General features: G+C 41.9%; 1 protein-coding gene and 1 long non-coding RNA gene across 2 annotated transcripts; one reads left to right on the forward strand and one right to left on the reverse strand.

Moving 5' to 3' along the window:
* Positions 1 to 16,290: 16,290 nt before the first annotated feature.
* On the reverse strand, positions 16,291 to 16,953 carry LOC122090976. Its single transcript, XR_006143779.1, has 2 exons — positions 16,633 to 16,953; positions 16,291 to 16,534 (listed from the first exon to the last, which is right to left on the reverse strand). It is a non-coding gene; the product is annotated as an uncharacterized LOC122090976 (long non-coding RNA).
* Positions 16,954 to 17,811: 858 nt separating this feature from the next.
* LOC122092203 (uncharacterized mitochondrial protein AtMg00810-like) lies at positions 17,812 to 18,645 on the forward strand. The gene is made up of 2 exons (XM_042662544.1): positions 17,812 to 18,232; positions 18,317 to 18,645. Exons 1-2 carry the CDS (start codon positions 17,812 to 17,814, stop codon positions 18,643 to 18,645), a joined length of 750 nt encoding a protein of 249 aa, XP_042518478.1.
* Positions 18,646 to 19,062: the final 417 nt, after the last annotated feature.

Genomic DNA, 19,062 nt, shown 5'->3' on the forward strand with positions numbered 1-19,062 from the left:
GCCCCGGTCCATCCATAGCTATGAAGAACTAACAAGAGCATTCCTCAAACGTTTTCATGCTAGTGTGAAGCAGAAACAAACTACGCAAAATGTGATGAACATGAGGCAGGGAGTGAGGGAGACTATAAAGGAGTTCCTTGCCCAATTCACTAAGGCGACACTGGAGGTAAAAAACCTACCGGAAGGAGTGGCATATAGCACATTGTGTAATGGATTAATGTACCCTGATCTGGTTCAATCTCTCGTCCTTGACTTGCCAGAGACAATGCCCGAATTGTTAAGAAGGTGCAATCAATATGCCAACGTGGAAGAAGTCCTAGCCACGAGGGGGATAATAGACAGGGGTGAACAATCAGAGAAGGAGAAGAGGAAGCCCTTGAGGCCTAGGGACAACTCTCGTGAGCCGAATAAGAACAGAACAAACTGGCCACTTGACACAGTTGAACCCGAGTGATTTGAGCTTGACCGCTCGCGAACAAACTTGCTCCTGGAGATCCAAGACCAAAAGTATTTTTATTGGCCCAGGCCAATGATAGCTAAACCAGAAGAGAGGAACCCCAACCGATACTACCGATATCACCAAGACCATAGGTATGACATTGAAGACTGTAAGTCTCTGAAAAGGAAAATTTATGAGCTCATCAGGGTAGGGTAACTTAATAAGTATTTAAAGTAGAAGTATGGTGGGAACTGGCCCAAGTCGAGGAGAGATGAGGCTAGGCCGAGCTAAGATAAGATCGAGCCGCCCAAACAGCCAGCCACAGACTGAGCTAACACGTATGATAACCAGCCTATGGGTCCAGCCATCCTGACAATCATAGGTGGACCCACCGTGAAATCAGTCAGAAAGGCCAAAGCTCACGCACGGTTGGTATGCATCATAGAACAACCCATCAAGACCCTCAAGTCGGATCCACCTATTATATTCTTTGACAAAGACCTAGAAGAGCTGAATTGGCCCCATAATGATGTCATCGTGGTTTAATTAGTGGTGGCCAACCACCCTTTCCATAGGGTCCTAGTGGACATAGGAGCCTCCGTCAACCTCATGTCCGACGAAGCTTTCATAAAACTGGGGCTTGGCGCAGGAGCCTTAAAGTCGGCCCCAGGACCTTTGTACGGATTTTTGGGCACACCAACCGAGCTAGGAGTAGCTGACCTACCGATAACCATCAATCAAGGAGCTCATATGGCCACTACTATGGTTTCTTTCATGGTTGCCAAGATAGCCTCACCCTACAATGCAATCCTTGGCCAACCTAGTCTCAATGGCCTTAGAGCAGTTGTGTCATCTAAGCATATGAAAGTCAAGTTCCCCACCAGCAACAGAATCGAGGAATGCAAGTCTAGCCAAAAGAAATCACGGGAGTGCTATGCCAACTTCATAAAGTCTGTCACAAAGCCATGCTCTAGCTTAGCATGTATGGTAGAAATCATCGATTGTCACGATGAAAGCCTTTTGAACTAAGTCGAGCCAGTGGCACAACTGTTCACTATCCCAATTACTAAGGTCGAGCTGTTAAAGATTGTTCAGCTTGGAGCATTGCTGAGCCCCAACGCCGCGATGAAATTTTGAACTTCACTGGTGAAAACTCTGATATTTTGTGTGGAAGGCTGCTGATATGCTAGGCATCTCAAGGGTCGTAACTGAGCACAGTCTAGATGTTAACCCTAGTTTCAAGCCTGTCCAGTAGAAGCGCAGGAACTTTACGATTGAGCAGAACACCATTATCAACGAGGAGGTTGACAAACTCCTAACTGCAGGGTTAGTGAGGGAAGTAAAATACCAAACCTGGCTAGCCAGTGTAGTCATGGTCTCGAAGTCCAATAGGAGGTGGAGGATTTGCATAGACTATACCGACCTGAACAAAGCTTGTCCTAAGGACTGCTATCCCTTGCCCAGGATCGACTCCCTTGTAGACTCGACTACAGGCCACGAGATGCTGACCTTTATGTATGTATACTCCGATTATAACCAGATAAAGATGAAGGTGGAAGATGAGAAGACCGCATTCCTCACCACTCAGGGTAACTACTACTACACTGCAATGCCCTTTGGCCTCAAGAATGCAGGAGCCACATACCAGAGGATGGTGAATACAATGTTTTGAAGCCAGATCGGAAGAAACATAGAAGTTTACATCGATGATATGCTAGTCAAGAGTGCAAAAGGCGCTTGTGCTGGATCTGAAGGAAGCCTTCGATGTCTTACGACATAACTAGATGAGACTAAATTCTACCAAGTGTGCATTTGGAGTGACCTCTGGGAAGTTTCTGGGCTTCCTAGTATCACAAAGGGGAATAGATGCAAACCCCTCTAAAATTGAGGCCATTCAAGAAATGCACCCGCCAAGAAACATCTACGAAGTTCAGAAGCTGGCAGGTTGCCTGGCTACACTGAACAGGTTCCTGTCCCGAGCTGGGGACAAGTGTCTTCCTTTCTTCAAGCTACTAAAAGAAGGACAAGGACACCATTAATTTTGCTGGACAGAGGAATGTGAAGCAGCTTTTTAAGAAATCAAAGCCTGCCTGACCAGGCCTCCTCTGCTGAGCTAACCAGAGCTAGGAGAGGTGCTACAGCTTTATCTTGCTACATCCTTGGTAGCCATTAGCGCAGTTCTCATAAGAGAAGAGGGAAAGACCTAGAAGCCTGTCTATTACGTGAGTAATGTGCTCCTCGACGCAGAAACACAGTACCCGATAATTGAGAAGTTTGCATTAGCCTTAGTCGTGGTAGCCAGGTAGTTGAGGCCTTACTTCTAAGCATATACCATAGCTATACTGATGGATCAACCATTGAGGAAGTCACTTCACAGCCCTAGCATGGTAGGACAGATGGTGAGTTGGGCTATCGAGTTAAGTGAGCATAACATTGAATTCCGACCAAGAAGGCAATCAAAGGCCAGGCACTGGCTGATTTCTTAGTAGAATGCACATAGACAAAAGAAGAGACAACGGTAGAGGTCGAGCCAAACAGAAAGTGGAAGCTCTTTGTTGATGGATCCAGCACCTCAACAAGGAGTGGCATAGTACTTGTACTGCAGAGTCTGGAAGAATTTACGATACAGTATGCCCTCAGATTTGCATTTTCAGCAACAAACAATGAAGCAGAATATGAGGCCCTGATAGCTAGAGTCAAACTGGCAAAGGCTGTAATGGCAGATGACCTGGTCACATATAGTGACTCACAGCTGATTGTGAACCAGGTTAATGTGTAATATGAGGCCAAAGAAGAGAGAATGGTCAAATATCTGAAAGAAGCTCGTCGTCTGATTACCAGCTTCAGTATGTTCCCAATGGTACAAGTTCCACGAGAAGAAAATAAGGTGGCAGATGCCCTCTCTAAATTGGCTACTGCGAAACTCAATGACTGTGCAAGCTCGGTATACTTTGAAGTGTTGGAAAAACCTACCTATGAGCAAGAAGTGATGTGCAGCAATACGTAGCCAGCTGAGTTGAGCTGGATGGATCCCATTGCAGACTGTTTATGAGATGGACATCTCCCAGGAGATCAGACAGAGGCAAGAGAAATTAATAAGAGAGTAGCCAACTACACCCTCCATGGAGGAGTGCTGTACAAAAGGGCAATATCTTGGCCCCTGCTAAAGTGCCTACCACCGAACCGAGCTGAAGAGATGCTCCGAGAGGCCCATGAAGGAATTTATGGACACATGGGAGGAAGGGCATTGGCCTATAAGGTGTTGCGCCAAGGGTTCTATTGGTAAAAAATGTAGTAAGATGTAATGAAATTCGTCCGGCGATGCTTTAAGTGTCAAGTACACGCCCTAATACTGCACATCCCGGCTACAGAACTTAGCTTTATATTCTGCCCAATCCCATTCGCGATGTGGGGAATGGATATCCTAGGACAGTTCAAGAAAGGCAGGGGTGGTGTCCAGTTCTTGATTGTTGCTATTGACTACTTCACTAAGTGGGTGGAAGCGCGTTCCTTAACAAAGATCACTGAGTAGGCGGTAAAAAAGTTCACAAGAGATGACGTTATACATCGCTATGGTGTCCCAAAAGTACTGAGGACGGACAATGGGCGACAATTCGACAATAAAAAATTTAGGCTCTTCTACAGCAGCTTTAATATTGATTTTCGAAACACTATTGTGGCACACCCACAATCAAATAGCCAGGAAGAAAAGGCCAACTACATACTTCTGGATGGAATTAAGAAGAGGCTGGACTGGGAGAAGAAGAACTGGGCCCACCAGCTACTAAGTGTACTTTGGGCATATTGTACCTCAGCTCGAACCCCTACAAAGGAAACACCATTCCGATTGGCATACGTGACTGAAGCCTTAACCCCTATAGAGGTGACCTAAGCTTCGTTCCGATCGATAGTGTTTGATGCATCATAGAAGCTCTAGTGCGAAATGAAACCTACAAGCAAAAAGTGCGGCAGTATCACAACAAAAAGGTTTGGCCACGAGGATTCATAGTAGGCGACTTAGTCCTTAGAAAAGTAGCTGCAGTAGACCCGAGAAGTGAAGGCAAGTTAAGTGCGAATTGGGAAGGCCCTTACATAGTCTCCAAAGTGGTTCATTCTGGTACTTACAACTTGTAGACTCAGGGGGTACAACTATACCAAGAGCGTGGAATGTCAAAAATCTCAAAAAAATTTACCAGTAGATCACATTGAAGTCCCGCACGATGGGTGTTAGTCTTATAGATTTTATATTCTCAGCACCTTAGTTTTCATATTTCAATTATTCAATTTCATTCATGGAGCTTATTGGACACTATTTCAAAGCAATGTATTTGTTACAAGTGCTTGCCACATATCAATAAATGAAGAAGCTTCTCTTAAATATCCATCTCATTAAGACCGAGCCCTAGCTCGACACTACCAAGACCAAACCCAGGTTTGGCACCTCAAGACCTTAAAATCTAAGGCATTAAGACCGAGCTCTAGCTCGATAACATCTAAGATCGAGCCCCAGCTTAGCACTACCAAGACCAAACTCAAGTTTGGCACCTTAAGACCTAAACATCTAAGGCATTAAGGCCAAGTTCCAGCTCGGCAACATCTAAGACCGAGCCCCAGCTCAGCACTACCAAGACCAAACCCAAGTTTGGCACCTCAAGACCATAACATCTAAGGCATTAAGACCGAGCTCCAACTCGGTAATGTCTAAGACCAAGCCCCAGCTTGGCACTACCAAGACTAAACCCAGGTTTGGCACCTTAAGATCTTAACCTCTAAGGCATTAAGACCGAGATCCAACTCGATAACATCTAAGATCGAGCCCCAGCTCAGCAATACCAAGACCAAACTCAAGTTTGGCACCTTAAGACCTAAACATCTAAGGCATTAAGGCCAAGTTCTAGCTCGGCAACATCTAAGACCGAGCCCCAGCTCAGCACTACTAAGACCAAACCCAAGTTTGGCACCTCAAGACCATAACATCTAAGGCATTAAGACCGAGCTCCAGCTCGGCAACGTCTAAGACTGAGCCCTAGCTCGACACCTCAAGACCTTAACATCTAAGGCATTAAGACCAAGATCAGCTCAACAACGTCTAAGACTAAGATCAGCTAGGTAACATCTAAGACCAAGCTTCAGCTTGGCGTCACTACGGTCCAAGTCTAGGCATTACACTTCAGAAGATTAAGATGTATGAGATAAATCTAAGACCAACTAGATAATGGAACCACGCTTACAGGGAAATAAAAGAGGCACAATGACTGAAAAGAAAACATTTTTCATTAATAAAAGAGGGAATAAACCCTCAAAATTACACTACTCCCGAAGGAGACATTTTCATCAGAAAAAAAAAGAGAAAATTACATTACTCCTGAAGGAAGAAGAAAGAAAGAAAAGGAGAAGATAGCATCAGAATTGTAGGGATTGGGGGGCTAGCTCAGGAGGGAGTGAGCTGGTTCATTTAACTGCTTTTGGGTCTGCTTGAGTCACCTCTTCACCAATCTCAGGTTGATCGACGAGCTGCATTGAAGGAGCAGGGGCAGGAGTGCGCTGCTCATAGTCTGACAGATCGTAGTCTGGCATCTTGCCCAGGACGAACTGAATGGTGTCATCTGAGCCTGCCTGGAATGAAGCGACGTTGACATCAACTAACCATTTCTAACCAACTTTGGGGTTCAGCCACCTCTTAGCAGCAACCTCATCATTCGCTGTTAGCTCAGCCTGATGCTTCAATTCCAACTCAGTAATCTGAGCTGCAAGTTCAACCCCCTTCTTTCTGCTGGACTCCTAAGCCTCGACCATCTCGCTTTGGAACGCGTCCTTCTCCTTGACCAGGTCGCTGTTGACCCAGAATTGCTTGGCAACTTCGTGCTCCAGCTTGCCAGCCCTCAGCTCGGCATCTTTGGTGCTCTGCTCCTCAGCCTAGGCCCTTTTCTTCTTAGCCTCTAGCTGGCTCGTGATCATGTGCACGTCCCCCCTGAGACGCCTCACCTCATCTTCCACCCTTGAATAGGCGATGACCATATTCTCAACCGATGAGCCGTATCGATTGAGAAGTTGAAGCCCTGCAAAGATTCAATAGAGCAGTTAGGAATATACAAGTATCAGAACCACACAAGATGGAGGTTGTGGTGACTTACATTGTTGATCCACGTGTACATTAAGTCCACAAAGTCTACGTTTGATAACTTCTTCGCATGGGCGATGTCCCTCTTAGGGCGGCTCTGACGGCACCATGCCCAAGCATTGTTGGGATCAAGCACAGTGCCATTCTCAATCAACTCCTCCAACATGGTGGGAGGCTTCTGCCTGGGCCGGGCTACCTTGGGCTGATTGTCGGGCTGCACCTCTTCATTGGGGGAGTGCCTCCTCTTCTGGCCTTCCAGGCCTCCAGCCGCCTAGTCCGACGTGTCGAGCTACCCGGTGCCCTTGTCTTCAGAAGGGCATAGTAGCTCCTTGCCCTTCAACGAGCCTGGGGCCCTGTGTGTATTGGACTGACGGGGGCATCTCCTTGCCGGGTATCACCTTTCTTGGCTTACCCCCAATCATGATGGGTGAGGCCTTTTGGCCCGTGCTAGGAGGTGGAATGGTCTTCACACCAGAGCTAGGGCTCGGCATGGCCTTGCCTTTGTCCGCAGTCTTCTTGGCGGCTTGCTCAACCGCCTCCTTCTTCCTCGCCTCCGTCGCCTCCGCGGCAAGGGCCTTGTTATCTACCTTCACATTCACCACTGCAAAACAAAGATGAGCCGAGCTGAGTTAGAACAAAGACCGAGCTAACCTGAAGAGACAACCAGACTTAATTAAACCCTCACCAGGGACTTCACTCAGCTCCCACTCTCGAAGGAAGTCTTCATCCTGCAGCATCCGGACGTCCACGGCCTCCTAACCCAAACACATTTGATAGGTTTGGAGATCGACTATGGATAGCTTAAGAGCTCGGTTCAGCACTGACAGAGTGGGCCTCACCCAGCTACTCTTGAAGGGGTTCCCCTCCATTGCTACATAGAAATACCTCTCCTTCCACTTCTTCACTGAGGAGGGCATGTTGATAAACATTTTTAAATTGTTGCAGGGATCATCCCTGTCCCTCTTTGTGAAGTAGTACCACCTCGAGATGTGCCTCTTCGCCAAGAACATCTTGCGAAAGACCTCCAATGTCGTAGTTTGGCCTAACTTCGAGACGAACACCTCAAATCCGAGAATAGTGCTCCAGGAGTTCGGTATGAGTTGGCTTGGGGCGAGACACCAGTACTCTAGAACCGAGCTGACCAGCTTGGGCACCGGAATCCTAAGGCGATGTCGTAGGGGGCCACCTTGTCCCTAGAGGCATCTACACGTTCATCTTTATCTAGGATACTCATCACCACGTAATTGGGGATACCATACCGACCCCGGATCAAGTCTAGAACTTTGGGTGTAAGAATGCTCGGGGTGTTGACAGTGGTTTTCTTTTCTCCGGAGGATGAAGCAGAGCCTTCCCCCTCAGACTCTGCTAGGCCTGCCTCATGGACTTTAGCGCTTGATGGACCTGCCACCGAAGTGCCCATTGCCATGGCACTGGGGGGTTGAGCTGGGATCACCCCTGGTCGGGAAGGTCGCAGGCGAGACCACCTTAACAAACTTAGTACCCAAGCTACTGCCCGAGCCTGAGCTGCCACTAGGGCCTGAGCTACCGTCAGATCCTGGAATGCTTGAAGTGTTGTCATTGGAGGACGAAGGATCGGGAATGGGACACGCACAGACGCCATATCAGGATCACCAGGACTGACGCTAGGAAATATGGAGGGCTGAGCGGAAGAAGAACGACGAGTCACAACCATAATAAGATCTTACTTACTGGTTGAAGGACGAGCTTGAAAGTGACACTAGAGAAGACGAGCTGATGAGGATGAGCTGGTTGGTTGTATTCAAGACGCCAGGCTGCTCTGAGACTATAGATGATCGCGCTGAGGCTAGGAGCGAGCTGAACTGACTTTTAACACTAGAACAAATGCAAAGTCTTCTGGGAAAAAATATGTCCTATTTATAGGTGAAGGCGGTGGAGAATGGACGACTAGATCTGACTGAGATCAATAGTGAACCAAAGCAGTCTCTTCGCCTGACCGAGGTAAAGTTACGACGCTGTGACACGTGGCAGGACCAGCATGTTTCGTTCTGAACGAATGGTGCACGTGTGCGAAAGTCAACCAAATTTAATGCTTTAGCTTTAGCTGTTCGAACCGAACTGCTAGAGCACGGGGCTGGTGATGAGGGTAGATATGTCTGACCACAGCACGACCAAGGAGCGTTCAAACTACTCATGCTGTACTGCCACCTCAGCCCCTCATCAAGCCGAACTGTCACCTCGGCCCTCATTAGGCCGAGCTACCACCTCGGCCTCCCATCTGGCCGAGCTACCACATCGGCATCTCATCTTGCCGTACTACCACCTCGGCCCCTCATCAGGCTGAGCTACCACCTTGGCATCTCCTCAGGCCGTATTGCCACCTCGGCCTCTCCTCTGGCCGAGCAGCCACCTCGGTCCAGCATCATCAGGCAGGGCTCCTAGAAGTATTCTCTCATCCACTCCTACATTCATGGAACGTAATCCTTGATCACAAAGATAGGACTCTATCCACTACACGTTATCAGAGACATCCATCCCTCTCACAATCCACACCTCCGAGATAAGAGAGGAATATTCCTGAAAGATGCCCCAGAATCTGGAATATTCCTGGAATCAGAGAGACATTCTCCTTAAGGACTCCACGCCTAGTAGAATTCTCCACGGATGTTCCCCCTTTCTCCACTCCATCAGCAGCCTTTAAATACCAAGGTAAGCCTCCATTGTGGGGATCGATCACTTCTTTTGACTAAAAACTCTCAAGTATCTACTGTGGAAAGATCTAACTTAGGCATCGGAGAGTCCCTCGTCTGGTCAGCCCGACTCTCCCCTATCTTCTCTTCTATGTAGATCGGCTGAAGCATCAGGAGTTGCAAGGAAGATCGGCTGGTATCAAAGTGGGTAGTTGATACTTTGATTCATGGTGTAGCCTATTAATTTTTGTTGTAGCATGTAAACTTGTTATGTTGTTCTATAATTTTATTTTTTTCTTTTAGTTCCTCCTCTGGTTTCTTTTCCATAATCCAGTTCCAATCAAAATTAACAACAACATTTATATTTCGGGGAAGACTCAGATTATAGATGTTAAAATATGTTGATTGATCTCACCCTGCTCCACCGGAGAAAATGGATGAAAAGAAGACCTGGTTATTTCCAATCCTAGGTTCATTTCGTGGAGATGCACAGATCATTTGGTACTTAGTTGGATAACTTCTATTATTATTGTAACTTTCATTGTGTAACTGATTGGAATTGAGGCTTCACAAGAAGTTTGGATGACTCAAACAGGATTTTTCAGTAATGATCCAAGGCATATATTCTTCAACTTAAGAAACAATTAGTAGAATTTATTTCTTTGTTTCTTTTTAGATGAATGAAAATATATTAAAAGAAGAAAAGAAATGTATATAATCTCTTGAGAAAAATGTTTTAGCCTTGAGTACTCTTGTTGGATTAACTCCAAGCTACAAATGCTTTCTTACCTCCCTCACTAACCCTTCAGAGGGTTTATCGACATTTTTTCCAGCTTCTTGATCTTCTTATGACACAAGAGAAGCATCTTGAGCACATGATTGTAAGAACATTACTGATCTTGCGGCCTTTACTGCTTTGCATGGAATAGGTAGAGGTGTATCAAATCTTGGAAGTTGAATTGGTAAGGTTCCTCAATTTTGGCTCACTCTGTTGTTTATCATAATATTTTACATGTGCCTACAATACAAAAGAATATTATCTCTGTATCAGAGTTTTCAGACGATCAATACTGTGTATTTGAGATTGATAATACTAGTTTATTTATTAAGTATTGCTAAATCAGGAGATTATTTTTAGAAATACCAAATAAGGGTGGATTGTACCCCATTCAGAAATGCCAACTATTTATCCAACTGCATTTTTTTTTTTTTTTTTTTTTGTGATAATGCTTTCATGTTAGTTTGGCATAAAATTTTGGGCCATCCCTGTAGAAACGCAACCCTGAAAGCAATGCAAAATGTGATAGAAAAACAAGAACAAACAATACATGTAGGTTTACGAGATTCGGCAAGATTGCCTACGTCCTCGGTGAGATGAGATGCTGCTTCACTATCAACGGAGAATAGGGTTACAACGCTCGTCCTCACACATTTCATAATTACTTACATAGAAAGTGAACCTGTGTGCATTGTTCAAAGATATGATTGTCTATCGGAGGGCTTGCACCAATACTCCATAGATTAAATTGCAACGGAATACAAGACATCGTACAAGCTCCATTAAGAAAGGGTACAAACGCCTATTTCAGTAATCTTCTTTTGTTACTTCTAGACCTTTAGAATTACTTCATATGCACATTTAGGCTGCAACTACTATATATTGTTGCTAGAATTGGTCATTAAAGACGATGTGCCCTATTAGGTACAATAGACCAAAGCTCATCACCTGCTGGTTGAGCACCTCTACTGAAGAATTATCAGTGACAGGGTTATCCCTCTCTCTCCACTGTCAAGCATGGATGAGGGCCATCTTCAATATCATCGGGGACTTGGCTGCGACTCCCAATAGCTCCATCATACCATCTCCAGCTGAACATATTTACACACCATTTGTACTTGCGGTTCCAAGTTTGTCGGTCTGGACATACCGTCGCCACTTGAATACGTTTCCACCTCGTATTTTTCACTTGCAGTTTTGACACTTGACTACATTTACTTTCATTCACATTTGCATCTTCTACGATCTTGGTAGGATCATTGTACTGCCCCACGATGCATGTTTTCAATCATGTAGGACCGTTATACTACCTGTTCTTGCACTTTTTATTGATTGATTTACCAAGCTTAGTTTTATCGTTCGTTTTTGCATATGCATTGTACCTCCTCCATCCTTAAACAGGATTTCAAAAGACGAGCATTTCTTTGACTTTCATTCACAAACACCCTAAATTAAAGAGGGACATTCTGTAAACATTGCACTTTATCACCCCTAACATTACTGACCCAAAATTATTATACATAGTCTCAACGTCTCTCTATAGAGGAAGAGCGTAACTGTTGGAAAAAAAAAACACTAAATTTTCATCACATGATTTTTATTAATAAAATAATTTTCAAAACTGGTTTCAATGATAATATTAAGTGTATTCATAGGTAAAAAAAAATCAAACTAGACAATGGTGCAAGAATGACACAAATCGGCTTCTAAACTCTGAACTAAGTTGCCATCGTCACTTGGTACAATTTTTTGGCAATAGCCCAAAATTGTGATGGCCATCAATTTTAATCCCTAAGTCCCATTTTGATATGCCATATATACTTAGAAAGTGCTTTTCTATCACTATACAAAGATAAGGACAACTTTTTCTGGAATAGTCCAATTCTACACAGTGAACAGATTTTCGTTCACCGAGAATGCTATCAGACAGGGCAGCGTTCTTGACCTAGGGGTGGCGAGTGCGAGCATCTTCAACGTGAGGAAACACTGTCTTTTCATATCCACTGTGTGTGGATGCAAGTAATTAAACATGATCAAATTAACATTCTTAATTTCTTGAAAAAGGAAAAAAAGAAGGAAAGAGACATTATTTCTCTCTAATCGAGTTAAATATATCTAACATATCCATACTTAACCATTTTACTTCAAATTTGGATGGAAATTAGGAAAATTTGATGAAATATTTCATTTTACTTGAAGATCATAGTTACCGGTATCAGCAAACTTAAAATATCAGGTGTAGCATGATTATGTGTACCAATTTCATTTTACTCTCAGCCAAAGAAAATGTTCACTTTCAAATGATAATCAAACTGAATCTTAAGGACTCAGGGTCTTGGTTGGCATTTCCAACTTTGCTGCTTAAAGAATCATTCCCCCTGGACATTAACTTGACACTGCCTCCACGTTAGGAGTTGTTCCAATATGACCTAATAAAGAAGATCTTGGTAGGTATTTTCAACTTTACTGCTCAAGATCCAATCTAATCCATCATTGCCATTTTCATTGACATTTTAACACATAACTTGCCACTTCCACTACGTTAAGTCAGAACTTCAGTCCAATCCTCAAGGGAAAGGAAATGATATAACCAAACTGAAAGTTTGGCATGCTGCCATGTGAACAAGGTCATCACTTCAACTGCTAGACAAGCATGAAATGGGGACAATGTAACAGTATTTTCGCTCCCTACTGGATTAAGGTCACACATGACTAACATGACCACTAAGGTTATGTTCGGATGCCAAGAAAAAAAAAATTTAATTTGAAAAGAGATAGACACGTAAACCGATAATTATGTCATTTTATTTTTTTTCTTTTTAAATAATTTTTTTTGTAATTATTACTTAACATAAATATGTAACTAACTCCAAAATATCTCAAAAATATTTATTAAATATGAAATATCAAATACTAGCGTTTTAAACAGTATGTTGTTATAACGTCATTCTCTCCACTGCTACTACCTCTCTCTCTCTCTCTCTCCCACTAGCCATTGCATCCACTGGCCCCGTTTTATCTCTCTATAATTGAAGGTTCAAATTTATAAAAGGAAAAGACGGTTCAAACGTTCACATCAGTTGGAGGCACCTGAATGTTCACTTAAAAAGTGTATGAGAGGGGTTGTACCACATGTATGGTGTGGTATAGATTTATTGGATAGGATAATTATATATTTATTTTATAGGTAATTGTGATTATTAACATTGTAGGTGGGTTAATTGTAATGGGGGGGTTATTGAATGGAGTAAAGTATTTGAAGTAGCAGTTTCCTTATCGAATTGTATTCTTTAAATAGTTTATTAACTATGAAATTAACAGACTTTGGATAATATTGATTCTTCCGTTTGTAGAAATGCAACCCTAAAAATGATGCAGAAGAAAATGAAAAATAAAAAACAAACAATACGTACAAGTTTACGAGATTCGGCAAGATTGCCTATGTTCTCGAGGAGATGAGATTTTGTTTCGCTATCAATGGAGAATATGGTTACAATGCTCGTCCTTATACCTCTCAGTATTGCTTGCATTACAATGAAAGAGAACCTCGCTACAAATATATAACGAAAAACCTTAATTAGTTTTTTTTGTCGTGGGCGCCTGCACCAATACTCCCTGAATTAAACTGCGACGGAATACAAGATATCATACACCAACAACGTTTACTATCTTGAGTGAAAGAAGTCGTGGCTTCCTCAGTAAAACAAAGAGGCCAACTACCTCCCAATTAGTCAAGATCCCAATCTATTTGTGGCTGTAGATAAAACTGACTTTCGCTATGGTATTGTATATTCCGTAGCATTAAATTTATTATTCGGATGGAAATGAAACAATCGAAGGAAAAAAAAAAAAAAAAAAAAAACCAATTATGGTTTTAGAAACGGATGATGAATTACCATAGAAAATATTTGTAATTAATGACAGAAATTTATAATCCATTTCAATAATAATATTATAGTGAAAGAATATAATTTCGTCTCAAATAAATATTTAAGTTAACCAAATCCTTATTGAAAGTTAAAATTCGTCCAATGAAAAGTCAAAGTGACAGAAAAATATTACCATATTTAGCATCGTAAGAGAAAGGTCATTAGTGGCTTAGTAAAACCAAATCAATCTTGGGTCATTGCTACACTATGAATTACTTTGGATGGAGAAAAGCTTAGTATTTATTTTCGTCTCTTTTCTATTTTACATTGGATTGAAAAAAGTTCCCTTTTCTCCACCTTCTCTGAACTCAAATACTTACTAAAGTTCCCAATTTTTTTTTCTATTTGTTAAAAGAATACTTCTTGTCATCTACGTTTACAATGTGTTTTAATGCGAGGCATTATATATTTTAAGTTGGGATTGCTTTACCTTTGTGTGGGTCATTGTGTTAACCTTAAGGGGGTAGTCGAGTTGGCAAGGGACTTTCGCCATAGGAAGCGTATGGTTTTGAGTTCGACTCCTCTTACCTTTCAGTGAAAGTTGGATGGCTCTCATTCAACCCCGGAATGACTCAGGCCATGCGGTTGTGAGGTCAGTATGGGCCTGCGGGACTCGTCAGGCCGAAGGCTTGGATACCAGTTGTTAGCTAAAAAAAAAAAAAAAAAATCCTAGGTCATTGAGTTGATGGGATCAAGGATGGTGGAGGAAACAAGAAGTAAGCATTTAGAATCAGACATGGAATCAACCTTCAATAGGATCGGAATCAAATTGATATAGGTCGAAATAAACCAAGGAATAATAGGCCAGAACCCTAGAAAATGAGATGGCAAAGAAGCAAAAATTTCATAAAATGTATTTTTTTTTTTTTTTGAAAATTTTATTCAATAAATTTGGAGACTTTATTACAAGAGATACGTTTCTTTGATTTTCTATTTTTGACTAACTACAAGGAAGAAACAAAGACAAAAATTTAATTCAAACATGAATAATGGACGATTCAAAAGAAGGTTGAAAGAATCAGCTGGAAAGAAAGTAGTAAAACCTTGGATGAGCTTTTTTAAGGAATTCTGAGTTTTGAGGCCATTCTCATCTTAGTGCGAATTGTTCAACTATGTTGATATATACATATGACCAATCCGTGGTATATAGCCTGTTCTAATTCCACGGTCTACACCCACCTACTCAACAAATGGCCGAAAAAGTCCGCAACTGTGTTCTAGACGTGAATGTATTAATTGATGGATTACCTAGACTGTGCAGTGAGGTTCACCGCGTGATCAATAAGGTCAAGAAACCCCCTAACCACCTTGGATCCCACTCCCACGTCCCTAGTCCCTAGTTTGCCGCAATGAATATTTTCCCATTCACCGTGGGTGTAGGGAAACTCTGTCCTTGATTTTAATTATAAACTTCAACCTCAGACCAAAGTATTATACTGCACAAGGCTAAATCAATGAGCCTAAATTTTGTACTAAAATTAAAAGAAAATAATAATATTAAGAAAGCCTAAATTTTGAATAATAAATGCATGTGTCCTAATCCCATGTCAAGTAACACTCCAAAAATGCAGGACTCTGGGAGAGGGCATAAATATATAAGTTTTTAGAATACACGTGTTAGGTGTGCATAGACATAAGACTTGCAAGGGTGCTTTATTGAATGAGCATGAAACTTTATACATTACTATTACTAATCCATAAATGAAACTCTACACATTGCAAGTCGATGCAGTTTGAATTGTCACATCATATGTCCACATGGCTCAAAATGTGGATCATTTTGGAAAACCTTCCTGAAATGGCCATATCTTTTCATTTTAAAGGACAAATAAATAAAAAAAAATAATATATATATATATATATATTTATACTCAAAATGTGGATCATTTTGGAAAACCTTCCTGAAATGGCCATATCTTTTAATTTTAAATGATAAATAAATAAATAATATATATATATATATATGTGGAGTATGTTTTTCCTCGTAAAGGTTTACCATACCATCCTAGAGTTCTCGAACCCCTATAAGGTTTTAGTATGTAACCCTAGGTGGATTCCATCTTTGGAGATCAGCCCTATATGAGAATGATTCTCGTACGAGGACTTGATCTGCTTTCATAACGGTCATGGATCAAGTTCTCGTACGAGAACCATTCTTATACGGCCACAGAGTTGGTTTTTAGATAAATTCCATCTATGCGAATCAGCCCTATACGAAAATAGTTCTCTGAAGATTGACTTTATTGATATGACAACTTGTAATGAAGTATGAAATATAAATTGGAAGCACAACTCTAATGGGTCCTATCGTACGTAAACCGTCTCCAAAAAATTAATTAAAGAAAGGAAAAACAGAAGAGAAAATTTATGAGGCCATGAATTTTTATTCAGCTCATCAGAGATAAGAGTGCATCGAGCTATATATTTCAATATATTTAGCCCAGAGCAATACATCAAGCCATAATCAAACTCCTTTTCACGAGGTAATAAATTACTGTATTTTTTTATTTCTCTAGAAGCAGCATTGCATACAATATGGGACCTTCTCATCTATGTTGCAATGACAACAACTCTCTTTCCAACATGAGTTGACACAAGCTGAAAATGAAAACGAAAATGGAAAAAATAAACCAACATCAGTAAAAAAAGAAGAGAAAAAAGGAATGGAAATAGTAAAAATGAGGGAGAAAGCTTACGAAAAACGGTAACATAATCTTTGTTGAAATCTTGAGGGTTAACGACTGTTGGTAGGCGATTGCTGGCCCAAACCATGTTTTTGGTGGTCATGGGGTTGATGAACACCATTAAAAAGAAAAATAGCACCACTGACTTCCTCGTGAACATGATTAATTCTCTCTCTTTAACTCTCTCTCTCTCTCTCTCTCTCGCGGTGGTGTCCATCTATTTATAAAGCTTTGCTTCTTAAATCCTCCATGAGACCCCCACCCCTTTTTTGGTAAGCTTATTAAGATATCCTTTTTAAGTTATAAACGAATCTCTATCTCCAGCTAGCACAACTCTGCATCAAATTGATGTTCCTATTCAAGAGGAGACCACACATAGTAGGAACTTCTCAAAAGGAAATGGCTAGAAGGACTCCAGCAAATCTCATAAGATTGTATCTTATCATTCCATGTATAATAGTATCAAATCTCAGTGAAACCCTTGAATCTTGGCTCCACCCTAGCTAAACTTTAATAATTTACACCCATATACGGTGATTTTTCATTCCCTTTCTCAATGGTTAAATCAGATCGTACTCAAACAGGGGAATTTTGGAGGATATGCAGAGGGATCCATCTTGCTGTCAGTGGTATTGCCAGATCAATGATAACACACATGATACACATGTTACAGCTCATGCCCTCCATGCAATCAGTGGCGTGACTGTAACATGTGTATCAATTAACATATGTATCATGTGTGTTATCATCCCCCTGAACTTGGATATTGGTACCTGCCTCCACCCACATGAATGTTGTCAGCTGCAAGTGGGTGTACCATGTCAAAACTAAGAGTGATGGTTCCATTCAAAGATTCAAAGCTCAGCTTGTTGCTAAAGGTTTTCACCAAAAACCAGGCATCGATTTTAAAGAGACTTTCAGTCCTGTTGTCAAGCCTGCTACTGTTCGCACTGTCTTGACTATGCAATATCTCGCAACTGGATAATAAAACAACTTGATGTGAAAAATGCGTTCCTACATGATCAACTCCATGAGGAAGTTTACATGACCCGGCCACCGGGATTTGTTACTGCTTCATCCTCAACTCATGTTTTTCGTCTTCACAGGGCAATCTATGGTCTACGTCAAGCATCGAGAGCCTAATTTGATCGATTTAGTACATTCCTTCTAAAGCATGGTTTCTCTCGTAGTATGGTTGACACATCTATGTTCACAAAGCACTCCACTTGTGGAACATTGATTCTTCTCCTTTATGTTGATGATATTATCCTCACTGGAGACAATGGCAATGCACTTAGCACCTTCATCAAATGCTTAAGCACTGAATTTGCAATGACTGATTTGGGTGAACTTCATTACTTTTTAGGTGTTGAAGCCACTCGGACAATGGCTGGTTTATGCCTAACACAGACAAAATATAGTCTTGACCTACTGCAGAAAACAGGCATGACTGGTTGCAAATCATGTGGTACTCCAGTGGCTTCTGGCTCAAAACTCTCCGCCGCTGATGGGTCGACATTGGTTGATCCCCATGAGTATCGTCAAGTTGTTGGTGCCTTGCAATACCTAACACTTACTCGCTCTGACCTCTCATATTCAGTCAATCAAGCATGTTAGCTCATGCATGCACCCATGACTGCCCACTATGATGCAGTCAAGCGTATCCTTTGATACCTCAAACACACTCTAGGTGCAGGCATTGACATCAAGCCAGGTCCAATCTCTATCGTCACTGCCTTCACCAACGCCGACTGGGCTGGTTGTCCTGATACAAGACGATCTACAACTGGTTTCTGTACTTTTCTTGGATCAAATTTATTGTCTTGGGGATCCAAGAAGCAACCTACTATTTCTCGCTCTAGCTCGGAATCTGAGTATAACGCTCTAGCGGTTACTGTTTCAGAAGTGTTATGGCTCTCATATTTGCTAGAGGACCTTCATGTTCCCATTTCCCTTCCACTCATCATCAATTGTGACAATATATCTACAACATACATGGCTGCTAATCTTGTTCTTCATGCTTGAACCAAACACATCGAAGTAGACTATCACTTTGTACATGAATTGGTTCTTACCAAAAAGATCAAGGTGCAGTTTGTACGTTCTTCGGACCACGTTGCTGACATATTTACCAAGGGCCTATCCTCACCATTGTTCAAGTCACATAGATCCAAACTAATGTGGTTACCACCCATTAGTTTGCAGGTGGATGATAACACACATGATACACTTGTTAATTGATACACATATTACAGCTCATGCCCTCCATGCAATCGGTGGCATGACCAGTGGTGGGACTGTCAACTCTTGCCAAGATGAGCTAATTTACCGTATATATACCCTGTAATCTCTCTTCAAGATATGTACAATAGTGTATCTTACCCTTTAAATACAAAGACTGAAGTGTGTGCCAAAAATACACAATTTTACAGCAATTACTAT

The sequence above is a fragment of the Macadamia integrifolia genome, chromosome 10 (assembly GCF_013358625.1).
Source record: "Macadamia integrifolia cultivar HAES 741 chromosome 10, SCU_Mint_v3, whole genome shotgun sequence".
Taxonomy (NCBI): Eukaryota; Viridiplantae; Streptophyta; class Magnoliopsida; order Proteales; family Proteaceae; genus Macadamia; species Macadamia integrifolia.